The sequence below is a fragment of the Kogia breviceps genome, chromosome 9, assembly GCF_026419965.1.
Source record: "Kogia breviceps isolate mKogBre1 chromosome 9, mKogBre1 haplotype 1, whole genome shotgun sequence".
NCBI lineage: Eukaryota > Metazoa > Chordata > Mammalia > Artiodactyla > Physeteridae > Kogia > Kogia breviceps.
Window position 1 is genome coordinate 52,330,374 of NC_081318.1, and position 20,049 is coordinate 52,350,422.

The following is a 20,049-nucleotide window of genomic DNA, read 5'->3' on the forward strand; positions in this document are numbered from 1 at the left end:
AATGTTTACATTGTATTTGTTTTGCTTATTCCAGGCATATTATGGCATGCAAATAAATTTTAAAAAAGGGGCCTCAGAATGCATTTCTGATTTTTAAAACATCTCCTTATTTCCTTTAGAAAATGAGCGGGTTTAGAATTTGACTGAAAATGATTTTCACTTCCATCTTTCAAAATTCACAAAGAAGCATTCACACATTAGTTTTGAGTTAGCTGTTAACAGGAAGCAAATTCTACCCGGTCAGATAAAATTTCCCATGTTTTAAGAAGATCCTTCATTTTCCCACACTTAAAATTTAGTAGATTCCTACTTAATGATAAACAATGATCTTAAAAAAAAATAGAACTTAAGGTAATTTTGATTACCTCTACTTTAGGAGGCTTCAAAATTTTTTACTGAGGTTCTAAGTTGGTGGTAGTAAGGATTTTATGCTTCAGTAGAAGAAAAAATGACTTTTTTTTTTTACACATCTTTATTGGAGTATAATTGCTTTACAGTGTTGTGTTAGTTTCTGCTGTATAACAAAGTGAATTATCTATACATATACATATATCCCCATATCTCCTCCCTCTTGCGTCTCCCTTCCGCCTTCCCTATCCTACCCCTCTAGGTGGTCACAAAGCACTGAACTGATCTCCCTGTGCTATGCAGCTCCTTCCCACTAGCTATCTATTTTACATTTGGTAGTGTATATATGTCAATGCCACCCTCTGACTTAGTCCCAGCTTACCCTTCCCCCTCCCCGTGTCCTCAATCCATTCTCTACGACTGCAAAAAATGACATTTTAAATAGAAGGTTTTTCAGCCCAATAATTAAAATAACAATACTTAGCAGACTTCCACAATACCGCAAACAAAACCAAAAATTGCATGGGCTGTTTTTGATTTAAATTACAGACAGCCCTTTCCAGCAATACTTGTAGCTATAGAGGCTTGATTGAAATAGCTGCATAATTCCTGAGCAGAGGCTTTTCTTTGCTGTAATTACATTCATGTGGTGACTCATACTCTCTTAATTCCTAGATTTTATAATTCAAAGAAAAATATTCCCTTGAAATTTGAATACCTGGAAGAATCAAAAGCTGTTTTTTTTTAAAAAAATATTATTGTTATTATTATTACTTCTACTACTATACAATTCCTCCCCCTTTTTGATCTCACTACTGCTGGCTCCAGTAATGGGGGTTTACTCATAGGGCAGTGAAGGAGAAAGGTATCCAACATCAGGGCTGGGCTGGAGGAAAAGACTAGATATAGGTTTTTGACATAGAAGCCATTTATGATCTAAGCCTGGCCTGTAGTGCTTACCCTTGAATAGATCTCAGTAATAATGATCTTAAGAGAACAAAGAGTAAACTGTTTTCAGGCAAGAGAAAACAATAGCAAACATAATAAATCAGTTGTAAAGACTCCTAGTTCTGTTTGAGTGGTAAAGATTAGCCTCAAGCACTTTCTTGAGCTGTTTTGAGTTGAGCACTCAACCACCAGATCGAATGGAACCTAAGGAATGATGATGTTGACCTTTTCTGACCCTCATGACTTCAATCAACTAAAGTGTGGACTCTGTTGACCATTGCCCCAATTCTATGCTGAATTTTCTTCACCTCAAGCCCTTTCATGAATATGCATGTAACCTTAGCTTAAAACTTACCCAGGTTTGCTCTTGGGGGAGACACTGCTTTGGGAAAGATCCCTGGTGTTCTCCTTACTTGCTGCAAGTAATAAATTCTTCCTTCTCCCTCTCTTTGGCTTGGTTGTGTCTTTTGGCTTGAGATCCACCAAGAGAGGAACCACTTTTTGGGTAACAGGATTCAACACTGGCGCAGCCCAGTTTCTCTCAAGTGACTGCTTATTTTTGACTTTCTGTTTCTCTTTCCATCATCCACTGAATGATTTTTTTTTTTTTTTTCTTAATTTACTAGTTCAGATTTCCAAGAGAGGGAATCTGGCTGGCTCTGCTAATAAACACTGACTCTGTAGGGTAATTTTTCTCTCTCACTCCTGGATAAGTTGTTGGAGACTGATAGCAAGGTTAGGGGACAGTTTTTTGCAGACATCTTTCTGGTACCTCTCCTGTTGGGAGTATGGTCTTGGATAAAGAGTGAGATGTGGGGCTTCCCTGGTGGCACAGTGGTTGAGAGTCTGCCTGCCGATGCAGGGGACACGGGTTGGTTCCCCGATCCGGGAAGATCCCACATGCCGCGGAGCGGCTGGGCCCGTGAGCCATGGCCGCTGAGCCTGCGCGTCCGGAACCCGTGCTAGGCAACGCGAGAGGCCACAGCAGTGAGAGGCCCGCGTACCGCAAAAAAAAAAAAAAAAAAAAAAAAAAAAGAGTGGGATGTGGATGGTGGAGCAATGACAGGTTTTGCTTCAGCAGATCTTGACCATGAAGCTTCACTGTTTTGTTCGAAACCTTTGGAAATTGGTGAAGTATCCAACATACTCATGATAAAAATTATATTTAAAAAAAAAGACAGCTGTCTGTTGGCTATACAACAGCTATTCTCTCCACCCTATAGTGTTGTTCACCTCTCTCTGAGTAGTCATGATGTTCATGGGAGGAGGAGGGAGAGGGGGAGGAGAATCTTGATTGTTCAGAGACAAATGTCCTTGTCAAAAGACTGGCTTTGGCAGGGCCAAGTAATGTCATCCTGGCAAAACATACTTGAGAAGATGAATGCTAGAGGCTTTTTGTGAAGAGTTTGCTGACTCTTGTAAAGAAATACAAGGCTTTTTTACCTTGGGATATCTTTACCTGCGTGAGATGCTTAGATCTGCAGCAGCCATGTTAGGGTCATGAGAGGAGCCAGTCAGTTACAAGTACACGTCACCCACCATTCTGATGGCAGAGCAGAAGGACGGACATACTCCTGGTCTCATTAATGGTGCTGAGCTACCACATGAACCAGCCCTGGAACCGCTGTGATGTCCAGTGGAAAATTACTCTGCTGCAATGGTTGCCTACAAGTATACTAGCTAGCAAGCTATCCTAGAAGTAAAGGTACAAACAGCAAGCCCTCACAGACCAAATTAAAATCCTCAAATCTCATGATTTGCTAACTCAAATTAAAGCACACAGTGAGAAGCAAGAGGAAAGAAAAGGGTAGGTTAGCACGCTTAGGATAGGGTGTGAGTGGGGTGGAAGGACCAGTCCAGCTAATGTGTACTGGGGTACACTGTATTCTTAGGATCTGCTTCTCTCTCTGCTGCATCTGCCTTCCCTGCTGATATGTAGTTACAAGGGCCAGAGATGAGGTTTGGGCAAGCTCCACAGATGCAAGGTGGCCTGAGCTAATGACACCCACGTGCTGTATCTGAGAGGCACAGGGACAAGTATGCTTGGTCAGGAGCTGCAGCCTGCCAACTAGCTTGATGAACAACCATGAATTCTGTTGGTTCAGAGAAAACATGGGGCAGGAATGGGTGTCAGTAGCAGTTCTTAACCAGGGCAGTTTTACCCCCCAGTGTACATTTGGCAATGTCTGGAGACGTTTGTGATTGTCATGGCTGGTGTGTGTGTGTGTGTGTGTGTGTGTGTGTGTGTGTGTGTGTGTGTGTGTGTGTGTGTGATGTGGCATCTAGTGGGAGGAGGTCATGGATGCTGCTAATCATGTGACAATGCATAAGATACTCCCCAAGGCAAATAATTATCTGGCCTGAAATGTCAGTATTGAGGAAGTTGAGAAATCCTGGGTGTTACCAATAGGTGGTTGAAATAAGACCTCATAAATATTAACTGTTTATGTATAAGCGTATCTTGAATATATAGTGTCTTTTATATATTTGTTATATCAGGAACACTTATTACCCAGGTGCCTTAAAAATGTTATGTATCTTTTGGTCATCCATCCCTTTCTATCAATGTGAGATACACACATGATCTTCTTACTTATGCTTTATAAATCTTATGCATTCTGCCCACATCTAACAAAATTTTACTTAGTAGCTACTTATCTATACTTAAAACATCTTAAAAAGTGTTTTGCCTATATTTTATAAACTTTAAATGTATTCACCTACCAGAATTGAAGAGTTGCAGAAGCAAATTCACATCACACCTGCCCTGGAATTTCTAACAAGAAATGATATCAATGTCATGATTGTTTAAGCCACTTTTAGTTGTGTTTTCTACAGCTTGCAGCTTAGAGCATTCTAGCTGTTTCCCCCATAAAGTCAATAGGAAAATGTATTCCAAAGACAAATGAAACAAGGACTTAGACTATAATTATAGGTTACCTAGATAGAAATGTAAGCATCAGATACTATAAGAAACTGACTCTCGTGCCTGCATTAATGTAATGCGTGTTTGATCTTTCTGTTTACATTCCAAGCAACTGTGGGCATAGTGCTTATCATGGTAGCTCTTGTGCTTAGAAATTCACCTTTTTTAATGATTGGGACAATTTTGGATGATGACCTTCAGAGCACTGTGAAAAACAGTTTTTTAGTTGGGTGAATGTTTAGTAACAGAGGAGTAGATTTAGGAATTTATATTTTTATTTATTAATGTGAATTTTATCTACATTTTACTGCTTTAAAAATTTAAGGAGGGGCCTCCCTGGTGGCGCAGTGGTTGAGAGTCCGCCTGCCGATGCAGGGGACACGGGTTTGTGCCCTGGTCCGGGAAGATCCCACATGCTGCGGAGCGGCTGGGCCCGTGAGCCACGGCCGCTGAGCCTGCGCGTCCGGACCCTGTGCTCCGCAACGGGAGAGACCACAACAGTGAGCGGCCTGCGTACCGCAAAAAAAAAAAAAAAAAAAAATTAAAGACTTTAGGACTGTTTATTGGAGTTGTGCCTTGAGGTGTCTCTGTTAAAGGGGAAATTTTTTTCTCTTATATAGAATTAAAAAGAAGTATATTTAAGATGATGTAAACATTTAAAAATTATACAAGAAGGTGGTGGTTGTTTAGGAGAGATTTCAAAAAAGGTTATTTTAAAATGCTGAAAGTATATTGTTTTTCATTTCTTCTAACTTTCGCTGCCTCTGTTTAATTTTTTTGTGGGGGAAACTAATATTTTGTTAGATAAAATATCACACGTAACATATGAGAAATGGTAAAGTATGGTAGTAAATCAAAAGTGTTTGATAAAAAGCTAAAGCAAGGATGTGGGGTGTGAGAAGAGTCAATAATTTCAAAGTTTTGGGCAAAGCAGTTGAAATGATGGTGTTGATGTTAGCTGTTGTGGAAGGCTGTGGGCTGAGCAGGTGGTAGGGAATGGGTGAGGGTCAGAGAATTCAGCCTTGGCATGTTAAGTTTGAGATGCCTATTAGATATTTAAGCAGTGATGTCCAGTAGGCAGTTACATCTACAGTTTGAGAAAAGGTCTGAATTGGAAATATATATTTAGAAATTGACAACATCTTAATACTTAAAGACATGAGATAGGAAAAGAGCACCAAGGAATGTGGGGAGACTAAGTCTCCTAGGAGTACCCCACTATTCAAAGGTTAGGGGAGAGAAACAGCAAAGAAGGATGTAAGGTATAATAAAAACTTAAATTAAAATCTTCACACACAAAAAAGCTAAAATAAAAAAGGGAAGAATAAGATGTCTTAAAAATAATGGTAGTTTCCTAGAATTGCTGAACTAGATCGGTGGAACTAGCTCTGTTAAGCAATGGGGTGACAGGTGATTTAGTCAGTTTAGCCTCATATCCTTTTACAAGTACTAGGCTGTGTGTGAGTATGTGTGTGTGTGTGTGTGTGTGTGTGTGTGTGTGTGAGAAAGAGAGAGAGAGAGAGAGAGAGAGAGAGAGAGAGAGAGAGAGAGAGAGAGACCTATAAAGTTTTATTTTTGTTTTAAAATCTGGATTAAATAATCATTCAAGCTGGGCTTCCCTGGTGGCACAGTGGTTAAGAATCCGCCTGCCAATGTAGGGGACACGGGTTCGAGCCCTTGTCCGGGAAGATCCCATATGCTGTGGAGCAACTAAGTCCATGTGCCACAGCTACTGAGCCTGCATTCTAGAGCCCGCGAGCCACAACTACTGAGCCCATGCATCTAGAGCCCGTGTTCTACAACAAGAGAAACCACCGCAGTGAGAAGCCCGCCCACTGCAAGAGAGTAGCCCCCGCTCACGGCAACTAGAGAAAGCCGGTGCCCAGCAATGAAGACCCAACACAGCCAAAAATAAATAAATAAAATAAATAAATTTATAAAACAAAACAAAAAAAGAATCATTCAAGCTGAAATGTTGTAAACTTAATGGTGATTTTCAAGGTCCTCTTTCATCATCATTTCTTTCTGTTGCAGTGATTTGCTGTCCTCTGAATACGTGGAGAGACACATTGAACATGGAGGGAAGACTGTGGAAGTGAAAGTAAGTAAAATTTTTCTCTTGGGGGAAACTTTTGAGAATCTTTTAAGTACTGATTATGATTTTAATCTTCAGTGATACTTCCCATATAGTTTTGGGGTTTTTATATTTCAGAATTTATCAAGAGAGGGTGTCACTGACTTAGGGAAAAAACTTTAGTTACCAGAAAATGAATTCTTACTGTACTACCGGAATTGTTGGAGTTATGCTTTGTGGGATTAATATTACTGCAAGTAGTTCTCTTATAGATTATGTCACAGAAAATAATTTCTGAAATTTGCTTTTAAGGTTAGCGCTGAGAATCAAGAGGTGAAATCTTGGGTCCAGGATAGGTGCCTGGCTTTGCATTCATTTTGGAAAGATTTCTCTGGTAAAATTATGAACTTATTATGTCAACAGGGATGTCCCAGGGAGTTTTAAAACCCTGGAGACAAATCTCAAGATATTGGTTCTTGTCAGGTAAGTTCTGAAAAAGATTACATACAAAAAAAAATAATTTCTCCAGTTATAGGCATAAGAATGTATGTGTCTTTCATATCAGTGATGATGTTGTCTGAGACATATGAGACCAAACCCCACCCAAGAGTTTCTTTAGAACTGATGTTTAGTATAAAGAGTTTTAGCTTAGTGTTTATTTTCTTCTGAACAGCATTCAGACTATCTATTCTGCCTTATCAGAATTATAATGCCATATATATATATATATATATATATATATATTTAAAGAAAGCAAATATGTATATTTGCTTTCTTTTTCTGATTACTAATTTAATTTATACTCATTTTAGAGAACTTGTTAGTGGAGAAAATTGTATCAAAAAAGGAAAAATCATCCATAAACTCATCACTGACAGATAAACTTTGTTTTTATTTTGTTGTATTTCCTTCTAGTATTTTTTTTGTCCTGTGCATGTATTTATATTTTCATAGGTTACACAGTTGGTATCATACATATTTACAATATTGTATCTTGCTTTTTAACAGTAAACATTATACAGTAAACATTTTCTAAAGTTACTTTCCTTTAAACTTATATCTGCTGCTTTTCGATTTAAATGTATTACTGTAACAAAGCTTTTTATTTAAATTAAACTCTGTTATCAATAACCAAAATAAATTACATTGTCCTAGTCCAGTGACAAGTGAAGGGGATTGTATTTTGCAATTATATGTTAACTAAAAAAAGAAAACTTTTTATTACGGAACATCTCAAACATATACAGAGGTAAAAAGAATACTGCAATTAACTCCTACATACCCATTATCCAGCATCAAAGTTATAAACATTTTGATAATCTTTTCACTCTCTACGTGTGTGTAGTATTTTAAAGTGTCAGGAGGAAGAAATTTTTCTCTACCCTTCTAGGTTCTTCTAGCTGCTCTGTGAATTAAATATACGTGAGACAAATTAACAGGACAAAACTCAAACAAAAGTTTGATAACATGTATACATGGGAGAGACCAAGAGCTGCGTAATTCGCCAAAAAGGCTGAAACCCTCACCTTAAATATCATCTTCAGCTAAAGACAAAAGATGTTGAGGGTAGTGGTTTGGGACCTCAAAGAGGGGGAAGGCAATTCACATGGAGATGGAAAAGCAAATGTTTGGTAACCAGATGTTTGCTGGGCCACAGAGACAATGGGACACAGAGAGGAGTTTTAGCAACAGACTTTGCTAGGTTCCTCCCTGTCTACACACCTAGTTCATCCTGTAGTCGTCTGTGGTGCTGGCTCCCTTCCTGGAACAGGTCCTCTAACCACACTCTGGGTAGTTTTAGGAAAGTTCCAAGTTTCTTCCTGAGTCTTTTGGGGTCTTGACTATTTTCAGCTCCAAATAATCCATATGCCAAAGAGACATTTTGGGCTGGCAAAGTTTGTTCCTCTACAAAAGCAAATTCCAGACATTGGGACATTTTTTCCAGGAAATAAATCTTCACACATCTATATATCTCTAAATGATAAACACTTAAAGCAAAATCTGTTAATTTTTACAAGTGATCTAGATATAATAATTATGCCAATCCCTCTATAAAGTTATTTTAAACTTATTTGAAAACTGACTAATTGAATGTTTGATTGATTTATATCACTGTGTTACATCAGAAAGCATATTAGGATTCTTCTTAGTATGACATAAGAAAATGGAGCCATTTTGCTTACAGTTGGAAAAAATATTTAACTAGATTTAGAATCTCTCTGGACTCCTTTTAATCTGATCCTTGTTTATTTGATTTCATTTTCTATTTTGTATGATGCATTTTGGAATGCAGAGTGTATCTTATTCCTTTGCTAAATTAGAGAAGAGAGGAAACAGGCAGTTCACTATTTATTTCCGTTTACGTCTGTCAGTGGAATGATGAAATGCAAATATAAGCATGGAGGTTTGGAGGGTGGATCCAGCAATAGCTATCTGCTGTCTCTACAGTAGTATCCCTTTGAAGGAAACTTATATTAATCAACAAAGCATAGTTCACTCAGATCATTAAGCTCCATGGGTATATATAACACCCAGAACACGGACTTCACCACACAACCACTGCTGATTTTCCAGCCTGAGAATTGCATTTTCTTCCTTGATGGTTTGCCTAACTCCCAAGCCTATCCAACCAGGGAAATGTAAATCCAAACTTCATCCAAACCCTAGAGCCAGAGGAATTTCTCCCATTAAGAAAACCACTTTGGGGCTTCCCTGGTGGCGCAGTGGTTGAGAGTCCGCCTGCCGATGCAGGGGACACGTGTCCGTGCCCCGGTCCCGGAAGATCCCACATGCAGCGGAGCAGCTGGGCCCGTGAGCCATGGCCGCTGAGCCTGTGCGTCCGGAGCCTGTGCTCCGCAACGGGAGAGGCCACAACAGTGAGAGGCCCGCGTACCGCAAAAAAAAAAAAAAAAAAAAAAAAAAAAAAAAGTAGCCAGTTATTTTCCTGCTGGTTTCCTCATGTCTTGCCCTCTGTGCTTAGCTCTTTGGGTGTTTCTTTTTACATGGAGTCTGTTAGATCTCCATTCTTTATTAATGACTCAGAATTTTCTTAAGTTTTTCTTTTTACTACACATTATGAGTCGAGTAAAACTGTAAAATTATAACTTCATATTTTTCTTTTTCTTCTCTCTACTACTTAAAAAAAACCAGAATATTTTATTCCTCTTTTACCTTCTACATTAGTTTGCTAGGGCTGCCATAACAAAGTCCCATAGACAGGGTGGCTTGAACAGAGAAATTTATTTTATTTTCTCACGGTTCTGGAGGCTAGAAGACCAAGATCAAGGTGTCAGCAGGGTTGGTTTCTTTAAGCCTCTCTCTTTGGCTTACAGATGGCTGTCTTCTCTCTGTGTCTTCACATGATCTTCTCTCTGTGTGTATCTGTATCCTAATTTCTTCTTAGCAGAACACCAGTCCAGTCATATTGGATCAGGGCCCACCCTAATGACCTCACTTTAACTTAATTACCTCTTGAAAAACTTTATCTCCAAATATAGTTATAATCTGAGGTACTAGGGGTTAGGACTTCAACACACGAATTTCAGGGGAATACAATATAAAATTCAGCCCATAACACCTTCCCTAAGAGGCCTATGAATTTTTTTCTAAATTGGCTTTTCTCCTGGCATTGAAGTGTTTGAAAGGGTATATGGGATCAAAGCAAAACTGTAGGTAAGAACTTTTTGTTTTTGTCAGTTGGCACAAACATAATCATATTGATCTTTTTTTCATATAAATTTATTCATTTTATTTATTTATTTTTGGCTGTGTTGGGTCTTTGTGGCTGTGCACAGGCTTTTCTCTAGTTGGGGCGAGTGGGGGGCTACTCTGTTGTGGTGTGTGGGCTTCTCACTGCAGTGGCTTCTCTTGTTGCAGAGCATGGGCTTTAGGCACCCGGGCTTCAGTAGTTGTGGCACACAGGCTTGGTAGTTGTGGCTCATGGGCTCTAGAGCACAGGTTCAGTAGTTGTGGTGCGTGGGCCACAACTTAGTTGCTCCGCGGCATGTGGGATCTTCCCGGACCAGGGCTCGAACCCGTGTCCCCTGCACTGGCAGGTGGATTCTCAACCACTGCACCACCAGGGAAGCCCAATCATATTGATCTTGAGGATGCAAAATTAAAATCAAAATAATTATCAAGTCTGATTTAAACAATGGCTAGAAAGCAGTCTGGTAAATGACTCTGCTCAGGTGTCATGGAACCTTTATTTGTGAAAATTCAGGTGCAATGCATTTGATTTAAGGGTGTGAATATGTATGTGGGAAAAGGAAGACATTTTCATGAAAAAAATACTTAATAGCTACTTTGGTGAATCTTTTAGATTGCAATTTTATTTTTAAAATCTTTTTAATTGTAAAATATAACACTGACACAAAAATGACTAAAGGGCGAACACCCGATAACCACTATCCAGTTTAAGAAATAGACCTTGGCCCACTTTTCCATGTGCTGCTTCCCAAGCCCAGGTCCCTCCCTCCTCCTCTTGTAAGACATGTAAACACTATCCTGACTTTTGTGGTTATTTTTTCCTTACTTTTGTTTATAGTTTTATCACCCAAGTGTGTCCTAGAGTTTAGTTTTGTGTGTTTAGGATTTTTTTTTACTAAGTTTTTAAAAGTCTCCTTTAATCCATTGGTTTCTGCTTATCTTCTCTTTTTATTCTTCCTTACAATGTATTGATATTTGTTGAAGAAATCAGGTTGTTTATCCTATACAGTCTCTCACAGTCTGGATTTTGCTCTTGATTGCAATTTTATATTTACAGTAAAAGGAAATATATTTTAGTGATCTTTCCTTAAGATAATGATTTGTATTATCTGCAAGACATTCTATGTCTCATGGAAGGTCATTTTATTCCGATCATAGAGGTGTATAATCCTGATGCGGTTTTTTTGGGGTTTTTTTGCCGTACGCGGGCCTCTCACTGCTGTGGCCTCTCCCGTTGTAGAGCACAGGCTCCGGACGCTTAGGCTTAGCGGCCCTGGCTCACGGGCCCAGCCGCTCCGCGGCATGTGGGATCTTCGCGGACCGGGGCACAAACCCGTGTGCCCTGCATCGGCAGGCGGACTCTCAACCACTGCGCCACCAGGGAAGCCCAATAATCCTGATCTTGAAGTTCTATCTAAGCCATTTTTTTTTACCCGAAGTTTACAAAGAAAGGCTTTAAGCAGAAAAAGCATGATACTTTTTATTTGTTCCTTTAATAAAACATATTAATATCATCTTTCTCTTCATTTATTTCCAACTCATTTAAAAATTAAATTTGAAATTTGCCTCTTAGTTTAGGGAGAAACTTTTGTATGTTTGACATAAACTTTAAGAAGAATTTAAACATAAAACCTATATTAATCAGAATACCCTGGGAACAGAATCTTTTTATTTTGATTGTGGCCAACTATGGTTCTGGCTTCCTAAGGCAAAGGAAACTGAAATTGATGAGTAGCAGCGAATGAGTCTAAACCATGCAGTTTGCTGTTTTATTGTTAGCTAACTTTTTTATCTTGAAGCTGACAACTGCCAATATGCTGGTCAGTCTAAGTCTCCCATTATACAGGCTCTGGTTAATCAGTATTATAATCCTAATAATAGTAATCACTAACATTTATTGTTCATGATGTGACAGGTGTATGAATTTACATATATTCAATACTCAAAACAACCTCTGATTATAAATATAACTATTATCCCACTTGACAGGAAACTGAGGTATAGAGAGGTTACATAACTTGCTGAAAGTAGCACAGTAAGGAGGGGTAGAGCTGCAGTTTGAATTTAGGTTATCTAACTCCAGAGCTGACTCTTATACCATATTATCTATATATATTCTACAGTATGTAAAATAGGATAGCTGTACAAATTGATAGGTATTTTACGTAGACTTATTATATACATATCTCATTTTTTGGAGGTCCCTAACAATTACTCCTTTATAGTCTTCTCTTTAAACTGAAATCGTGGTCTAAGTGAAGAACCTTTAGGTATCCCTCTTAAATTTGGTTATGCAGTTGGGTAGCTTTTTGATAACGTTAGTTGCCTTGGGCAAAAATGGTAAAGACACAGTCTAGTACAAAGTCTGTTTTATTTTTCATATCTCAGGAAAATAGCCATAGTAGGAGTTTTAGAACACTAGGAGAGGAATGGTAAATCCTCTAGATATGTATGGATGGGGGAGGAAGTGGATTTCCTTGGAGTCAAAAAGTAAAACTAGACATCTTGGTACGGATATGATTAATTGTATTTTTACCAATGAAAGATCATGACCAGTCATCAATATTATTAGTTCTGATAGTGTTTTTTTGGTTAAATTATTTGATCTGTTATGATAATAATCAAAAGTAATAGCTGCTGAGTGTCTTTTTATTAGTTTAAATTATTTCTAAACTGTACGTGAGCACTCCCAACTTGTCCTTGAATCAGGATACCAATCATTAAGGATGGACATGTAGAGACACACATTTTCCAGTACTGACGTTTGACTGGCACTTAACTGGTTACTACCCATCACTTAATTGAATTGAGTGCACTCAAGGATCATTGTCTCAAAGTCTTAATTATGTCCATAGTGACAGTAAGAAGATGGATAAGAAGGCAAAAGCAAAGGGTCAAGGTTGAAGTCTGGAAATGGGTGAAGGAATTGGAGAGAGTGTTATGTGCTGGAGAGCAGGTGTCAGGGGACAAAGTATCTGCTTAATGGGTGGGAGAGGTTATTGTGACTCTAGAGAACCTTTTACTCTGATGGAATGGTGGTGTAATTTTCCTTAAAAAATATTGGTTAGGCAAACTGAAATGGCCACAGTCACTTCTGGAAACAGAGTATCAGGGGTGTTGATACAGAAGCAAGTAGAAAGCCTGAGTGTTTTTTACAAGTTAGTTTTCCTCCTGGTGGTCACATCCATCTCCCCTCCCTGAGGTTGGAGGTCCATGAAAGATTTTTAGCTCAGCACAGTATCATCTCCCAGCAGGTGCTTGTGCTACCAGTAGACTCTCTAGGAATACAAATTCCTTTTGCATTCATTTTTCTAAGTCAGATTTCCATTTCAATTCTATTTTCTTAAAAAAAGATATACCTTTTTTTTTTTTAAATCCCAGCTTAATTTTTTTGTCTCTCACAATGAATGTGTCAATAACAGCAAAAAATACTAGTAGAGGACAGCTATAAGAAATCACTTAGAAAAATTTATGTATGCTGACTGTCAGGACAACAGATACCTTACTGGCTCATGCTAACTTTCTAGCTTCTATAAACCTAAAAAGCATCCATAGAAAATTGCTTGTGATCTTGAATTGTATTCACACTTTCTCATACTGTTTTCTAGATTTCTTCATGAGGACCGTAATTCTCAATACTTGAATACTTCAAATGTACACAATGTGTTAAAAGAATAATGTTTCTTAAGGTGTCTTTTAAAAAAAATTATTATTTATTTATTTATGGCTGCATTGGGTTTTCGTTGCTACATGCCAGCTTCCTCTCGTTGGGGAGAGCGAGGGTTACTCTTCGTTGCAGTGCGCAGGCTTCTCATTGCGGTGGCTTCTGTTGCGGAGCATGGGCTCTAGGCATGCAGGCTTCAGTAGTTGTGGCATGTGGGCTCAGTAGTTGCAGTGCCCAGGCTTAGTTGCTCTGTGGCATGTGTTATCTTCCCAAACCATGGCTCAAGCCTGTGTCCCGTGCATTGGCAGATGGATTCTTAACCACTGCGCCACCAGGGAAGCCCCAATTAAAGATCTTTAGCTGGTTCTTTGAGGGGCTCCTGCGGCAATGATAGGAATGTTTGGCAGATGCAACTACCCATATGTTAGAATCTGTATTTGTGTTCTTCTGCTGTACTTTCTGGGAGATTTAGGTTAAGGACTCACAGCACTGAGCCTAAACTCTGAGAGCAGAACCTTTGGTGCAGGATGAAGGAAAACTTCAGATGCAGGTGACACAGGTTGTGGGATGAGCATGCGGGTACCTCACACGGGTTCTTTTGCCAGAGCGAAAATTTCAGATGTCATAGCTATGGACATGATATCTTTTTACACTACTAAAAATCAAATTAACCACAAATATACACATTTTTAAATTAGATGACTTGGAGAAATTTCTTAAGTCCATTCTCTGAAACAGTTTAGCCATGACTTAACATCAGTATGACTAGTAATAAAATTAGGATGATTAAAAAATATTGATCAATGTATTTTCCTTATACACAAATATTTACTTATTAGCTGTAGCTAAACTAGTTTTAAATTTTATTATATTTAATGACTTCATTAGCTCCTAAATACTGACATAAATGATTTTTCTTAAACCTCAGGATATAAGAATCCTACAAGAATGAGATCTAGACTTTCTAAAAAATAAATATACAAATAGGGTTAAACTTCTAGTAGTTTGATAAAAAATTATTGGATTGAATTTTAGGGATGCTGGGATTCAATTCCAGGATCTTCTAATTTAGAGATGACCAGCACAGGAAACCTTGTCCTTTGGGTCCTCTGGGTTTGAGCTGCTGCCCATTTTTAAGTACTTTCTTTCTTTTTTTTTTTTTTTGCGGTACGCGGGCCTCTCACTGTTTTGGCCTCTCCGGTTGCGGAGCACAGGCTCCCGACGCTCAGGCTCAGCGGCCATAGCTCACGGGCCCAGCTGCTCCGCTGCATGTGGGATCTTCCCGGACCGGGGCACGAACCCGTGTCCTCTGCATCGGCAGGCGGACTCTCAACCACTGCGCCACCAGGGAAGCCCCTAATACTTTCATTTTTAAGTGGTGAATTATATCAGAAGGAGGATTCATTAATTTTCTCTATTACTATTGCAAGAGCCATGATATCCTCACAAAAGTATTATAAAGTATTTTAAATGCTGAACAAAAGTATAGAAGAAAAACCATATATTTGATGGTTGATGTATGGGAGTCCTAGTGAGCTGCTTTCATTGATTGATAATTACCATATGTTACTGTCTTACTGTACTGTGGAAAGACTAGGCTTTCATTTGCTATCTATTAACTCCAAGGCTACATCTTATCTTAGAGGCATATAACAGCTGCTAGTGGTTTAATGCTAGTCACTTGGAAGAGTTAACCACTTCTCAAAAAGCCAAACTCATTTTGCTTCTTTAAGACTATTGGTGGCATGTTCTCTTCAGCTAATGAAACACTCACTTTAACTGAATTTTTAAATATAATGACTTGCTATAATGACTTTATATCATTCTCAAAATTTTGAATTTTTGCAAATAAATAATTATTATACCCATAAGTGTTCATTTTACCATCCTGGATTTCCCATTTTGTACAAGCTTTACCTCTGAATAATGTTCATATTTTTGATGGGATCACCACTTGTAACTGGACTGAGGAGTAATAAGAGTAGAATTACTGGTAGCAGTTGGAGAAATAGCAAACATTTGTATGGTACTTACTATGTTCCAGGCACTAGTCTAATAAGTGTTTTACATATTTTATGTCATTTAATCCCTCAGTCGTACCATTGGTATCCTCATTTTGCAGATGAGGAAACTGAGCACATAAAGTTTGACTAACTTGCCCAGGAATTTGTAGCCAAGCAGCCTGGTGCCAGAATTCATGCTAATATCCACTATAGTCTATCCTCTCTGTGGAACCAAAAATTATAGTAGCAGAGGAATCGAAACGCAAATATTTAAATTACAGCACTTCATTTTACCATTTGCAATTATATCTTCCTTAGTAGATGTTTTAGTAAGACACGAATTGAAGATGTAACTGTTTGGTTCAGGTGAGTCTCTTTTATTCTAAACATAAAATTTCCATTATCCTAAAGAAAAGTAAATGCCTTGTAAGGAAATACAGTTTTTTCAACTGTTTTCTCTTGAAGTTTATTTTTAGCTCTTCTATGTACTTCTTAGAAGTTAGACTGAGTATTGTTCAGTAGAGGGAATTACTGTGGCTTTTAAACTGTAGCCATATGAAATATGTGGCCATCTTGCACATGGCAAACACATGGCTCAATTCTAATGCCCATCGTTCGCTTATGTGTACATTTGTCTGCGTGTGGAGAAAATGTGAAGTTTTATGGACAAGAGTAGCGAAGCTGAAACATGTCATCATTCTGTCAAAAGACTAGAAGATATTTTCTTGTATCCCTGCCAAGGTGCTTCAAAATGCCTGTCCCCCTTCCTTCCCCGCCCCTCCCCTCACACACACACCCAGGGAAGAGAGTAACAGATCTGCACAAATCTCATAAACGAACTGATAAAATATTTGTTTCTTCCTCACATGCAAGTTATTCCAGGTATGTCTCCTAACTTTACTTTTTATCTGCTGCCAGTCATCTATTTAACATCTTTTTGATGAGCTGGACACTGCGTTTTTCCCCTGGCAGGCTTGTGCAGACATATGTTCCTCTGCCATCTTGTAATCAGTGTGGTTTCAGGGAGGTCTCAGGTTTCATGATTTAGTTCTCTTTGTATTATTGGAAAAAATTCTTTGGAGATTAAGTAAATTTTGCTTTCCCTTGGGACCAAAGCAGGGTTGCTTTGGGTCCATCATCATGAATAATGCATCAGCTGCCTTAATGGCATTGTTAAGATTGCAAGTAGTCTTGACTCTGTAGCCTGAAGAAAATATATTGGCCCATTACCAGTTTATACAGGTCAGGTATCTTAGTGCTGGGGTAAGGAGAAATGGAATGTGACAGCTGGTGTCAGCATGAATTCTGTTTCTAAGCTCTGTAACCTATTTCAGTAGGAAGTCCTCTTTATTTTCTTTCCATTGTAAGATTTTTTTCAGTTAAATATCTAAAGAATTATTTCATCTGTTAATATTCAAGATGTTATCTATAAACTTAAAAAGACATGTTCAGCCATAAATTTAAAGCATTTGAAGTAGCACTAATAATATTTCTATATGTGGAGCCAATTAACTATTTTATAATAGAATATTGTTCCTATTTTAATTCTAATTACAGAACTAATCTTTGTATTATATAATGACTTATACAAATATACTGTCAGAAAGTTTTTTGAAATTAGAGTGAACTATGATTGAGCAGGAAATTGCGGAAATGTTGTTTTTGACCAGTTTGAAACTGGTTTGAAGCACCCCCCCCAAAAAAAATCACAAATTATTCCCTGGGTGTTGTCCCAAACTAGTATTATTTTCTTTTTCACTTATAAAAAATTCTTATTTTCTGGTGAATAAATGGCCACTATAAAAATAAGAACAGGTAATAAGGACCAGAGAATTAGTACCTTGGTATTGAGAAGTTTGGGTGATTTCAGCCATGTTTGGGAGTAATTGACTAGATTTCCAGTTGATGTTTTATCATAGTAAACTTTTCATTGCATCTATGAAGTACAAAAGGAGGAAGGTGTAGGTGTACTTGATTATCCCCATAGGAACTCCTAAAAATTTAGGCATGTGGAGATTAAGTGACATTAGACACTTAATGGAGACAGTGGTACAAGAGGGAGAAAAACTACGCTGGTGGGAATGTAAATTGGTGCAGCTACTATGGAAAACAGTATGGAGGTTCCTCCAAAAATTAAAAATAGATCTACCATATGATCCAACAATCCTACTACTGGGCATATATCTGGACAAAGCTTTAATTTGAAAAGATATATGCACCCCTATGTTCATAGCAGCACTATTCACAATAGCCAAGACATGGAAACAACCTAAATGTCCATCGGCAGATGAATGGATAAAGAAAATGAGGTATATATATATATACACACACACAATGAAATATTACTCAGCCATTAAAAAAGAATGAAATAATGCCATTTTCAGCAACATGGCTGGGCCTAGAGATTATCATACTAAGTGAAGTAAACCAGACAAAGACAAATATTATATGATTATCACTTATATGTGGAATTTAAAATATAACACAAATGAACTTATCTATGAAACAGAAACAGACTCACAGACATAGAGAACAGACTTGTGGTTGCCAAGGGGGAGGGGGTTGGGGAAGGGATGGATTGGGAGTTTGGGATTAGCAGATGCAAACTCTTATGTATAGGATGGATAAACAACAAGGTCCTACTGTATAGCACAGGAACTATATTCAATACCCTGTAATAATCCATAATGGAAAAGAATATGAGAAATTCTTAATTCTTCAATTATATATGTATATAATTGAATCACTTTGCTGTACAGCAGAAATTAACATAACATTGTAAGTCAACTATACTTCAATAAAATGAATTTTAAGAAAAAGGGAGAGAAAGCAGGAGTATAACATTTGAGCAGAGCCTCTACCCAAAGAAATCAGGTATGACCTAATGGAAACAAGACCAAGTATGCCTTTGGACTTCATATATTGATTATTTTCTGCCTTTGTTTTCTCTTCTCTCCATATTCTCAAAAATCTGAAAGTGTACCTCTAACTGTCTTTAGAAGGCAGAGTGGTTTCTTGGGTAATTCTGAGTGGGGTCAACAGGTATCCCACACAGCAATTTGATCCTTGGACAGAGTAAGTGCTATCTTCTTGAGGTCATTGCTACCTTTCTGATTAAAAAAATTTTTTTTTAATTAAAAAAAATTTTTTCTCCACTAGTGTTAATAAATGAAACTAGTCATTTCTTTTGTTTCCAAGTCCAGGATAAATCTGTAGTTTGGAGGCAGTAAACTTAGAGACCAAGGATATTGTTAGGGATAGGTAGACCTAAATTCAAATCCTGACTATGCCAGTCAATTTTCATGTAGCCTTGGACAATTTACTTATTTCTTCCATGGTTCATTTTTCTCATCTGTTAAATGAGAAAGACAGACATGTAGCCCAGACCTTTGCGTATGGGAAATGCTCCATAAATATTAGTGTTGAAATCATTATTGAGGTAAAGTGGAAATTTGTAAAGAATTTCTGGCTAGGTCTTTGGTGGCCTGTACTTCTTACTCCTAATTTCTGATTCTGCTTGAGATACAGGAAGAACATCAGGACCACCCACAGCCCTTCTTCATGCTCTGCTTCATATGAAGACAATCTTCTATGCCCCTAGACTATACATTCTATGAGAAGTTACTCCAAGAGTAGACTCCCAGGGGAACTTGTACTGAGTTCCTAGCTCTTAGCATAATATATGTACCTCGAAAACAATAATTCAACAATTTGTTTTGTTGAACAAAAAAATTAAGTGAATGAATTAAGCTGTGTGTTAGGAAATTGGGTAGTTTCTCCTGTTCACCCAATGCTATGTGGGGAGAAGTCCAGTTTGGACAGGTCAGGGAGAGCAGATTATTCCCCCTGCTATGAAAAGATGCAGTGAATATAAACAGGAAAAATAAAAGTGTTCCATCTGCTTACCTTATGCTAAGGTCATCCTGTGTACTGAGGCTCATATTCACGTGCTGTCTTTGGAAGGTATATTAGACCCACTTCTAAATCAGTTTTAAATTTGAAGTCATGAAATATCAGCAATTAACCTATGATAAAAATTTCAGTAACTTTGAAACTTTTCAAACATATTAAAAATTCGATAAAATGTTATAAAAGATACATGTGTAGATACATGTTAGCATTTTGTTAAATTTGCTTCAAGTCAGTTTTGGTTTTTAAAGTCTGATAATTCTGTATCAGAGTATCTACTGTTTCATTTCTATTATACTTTATTTGTGCCTTTACTCTTACTTGGTTAATCTTGTTAGAGTTTTTGAAGATATATTTTGTTCAAGGAGCAAGCTCTACTTCTGTTATTAATGTCTACTTTCTTTTACTTAAAAAATTCTCCTTTGTTCTTTTCATAACTCATTGAGTTAAAATTTAACTTATTATCAAT

General features: G+C 37.8%; 1 protein-coding gene across 1 annotated transcript in view; it reads left to right on the forward strand.

Annotated features, from left to right (window-relative positions):
• The window catches only part of ADAM22 (ADAM metallopeptidase domain 22), a 239,546-nt gene that overhangs the window by 121,554 nt on the left and 97,943 nt on the right, over positions 1–20,049 (forward strand). Inside the window, 1 exon segment of the mRNA XM_067042476.1 lies at positions 6,257–6,323. Within this exon segment, the coding sequence (XP_066898577.1) occupies positions 6,257–6,323 (67 nt within the window).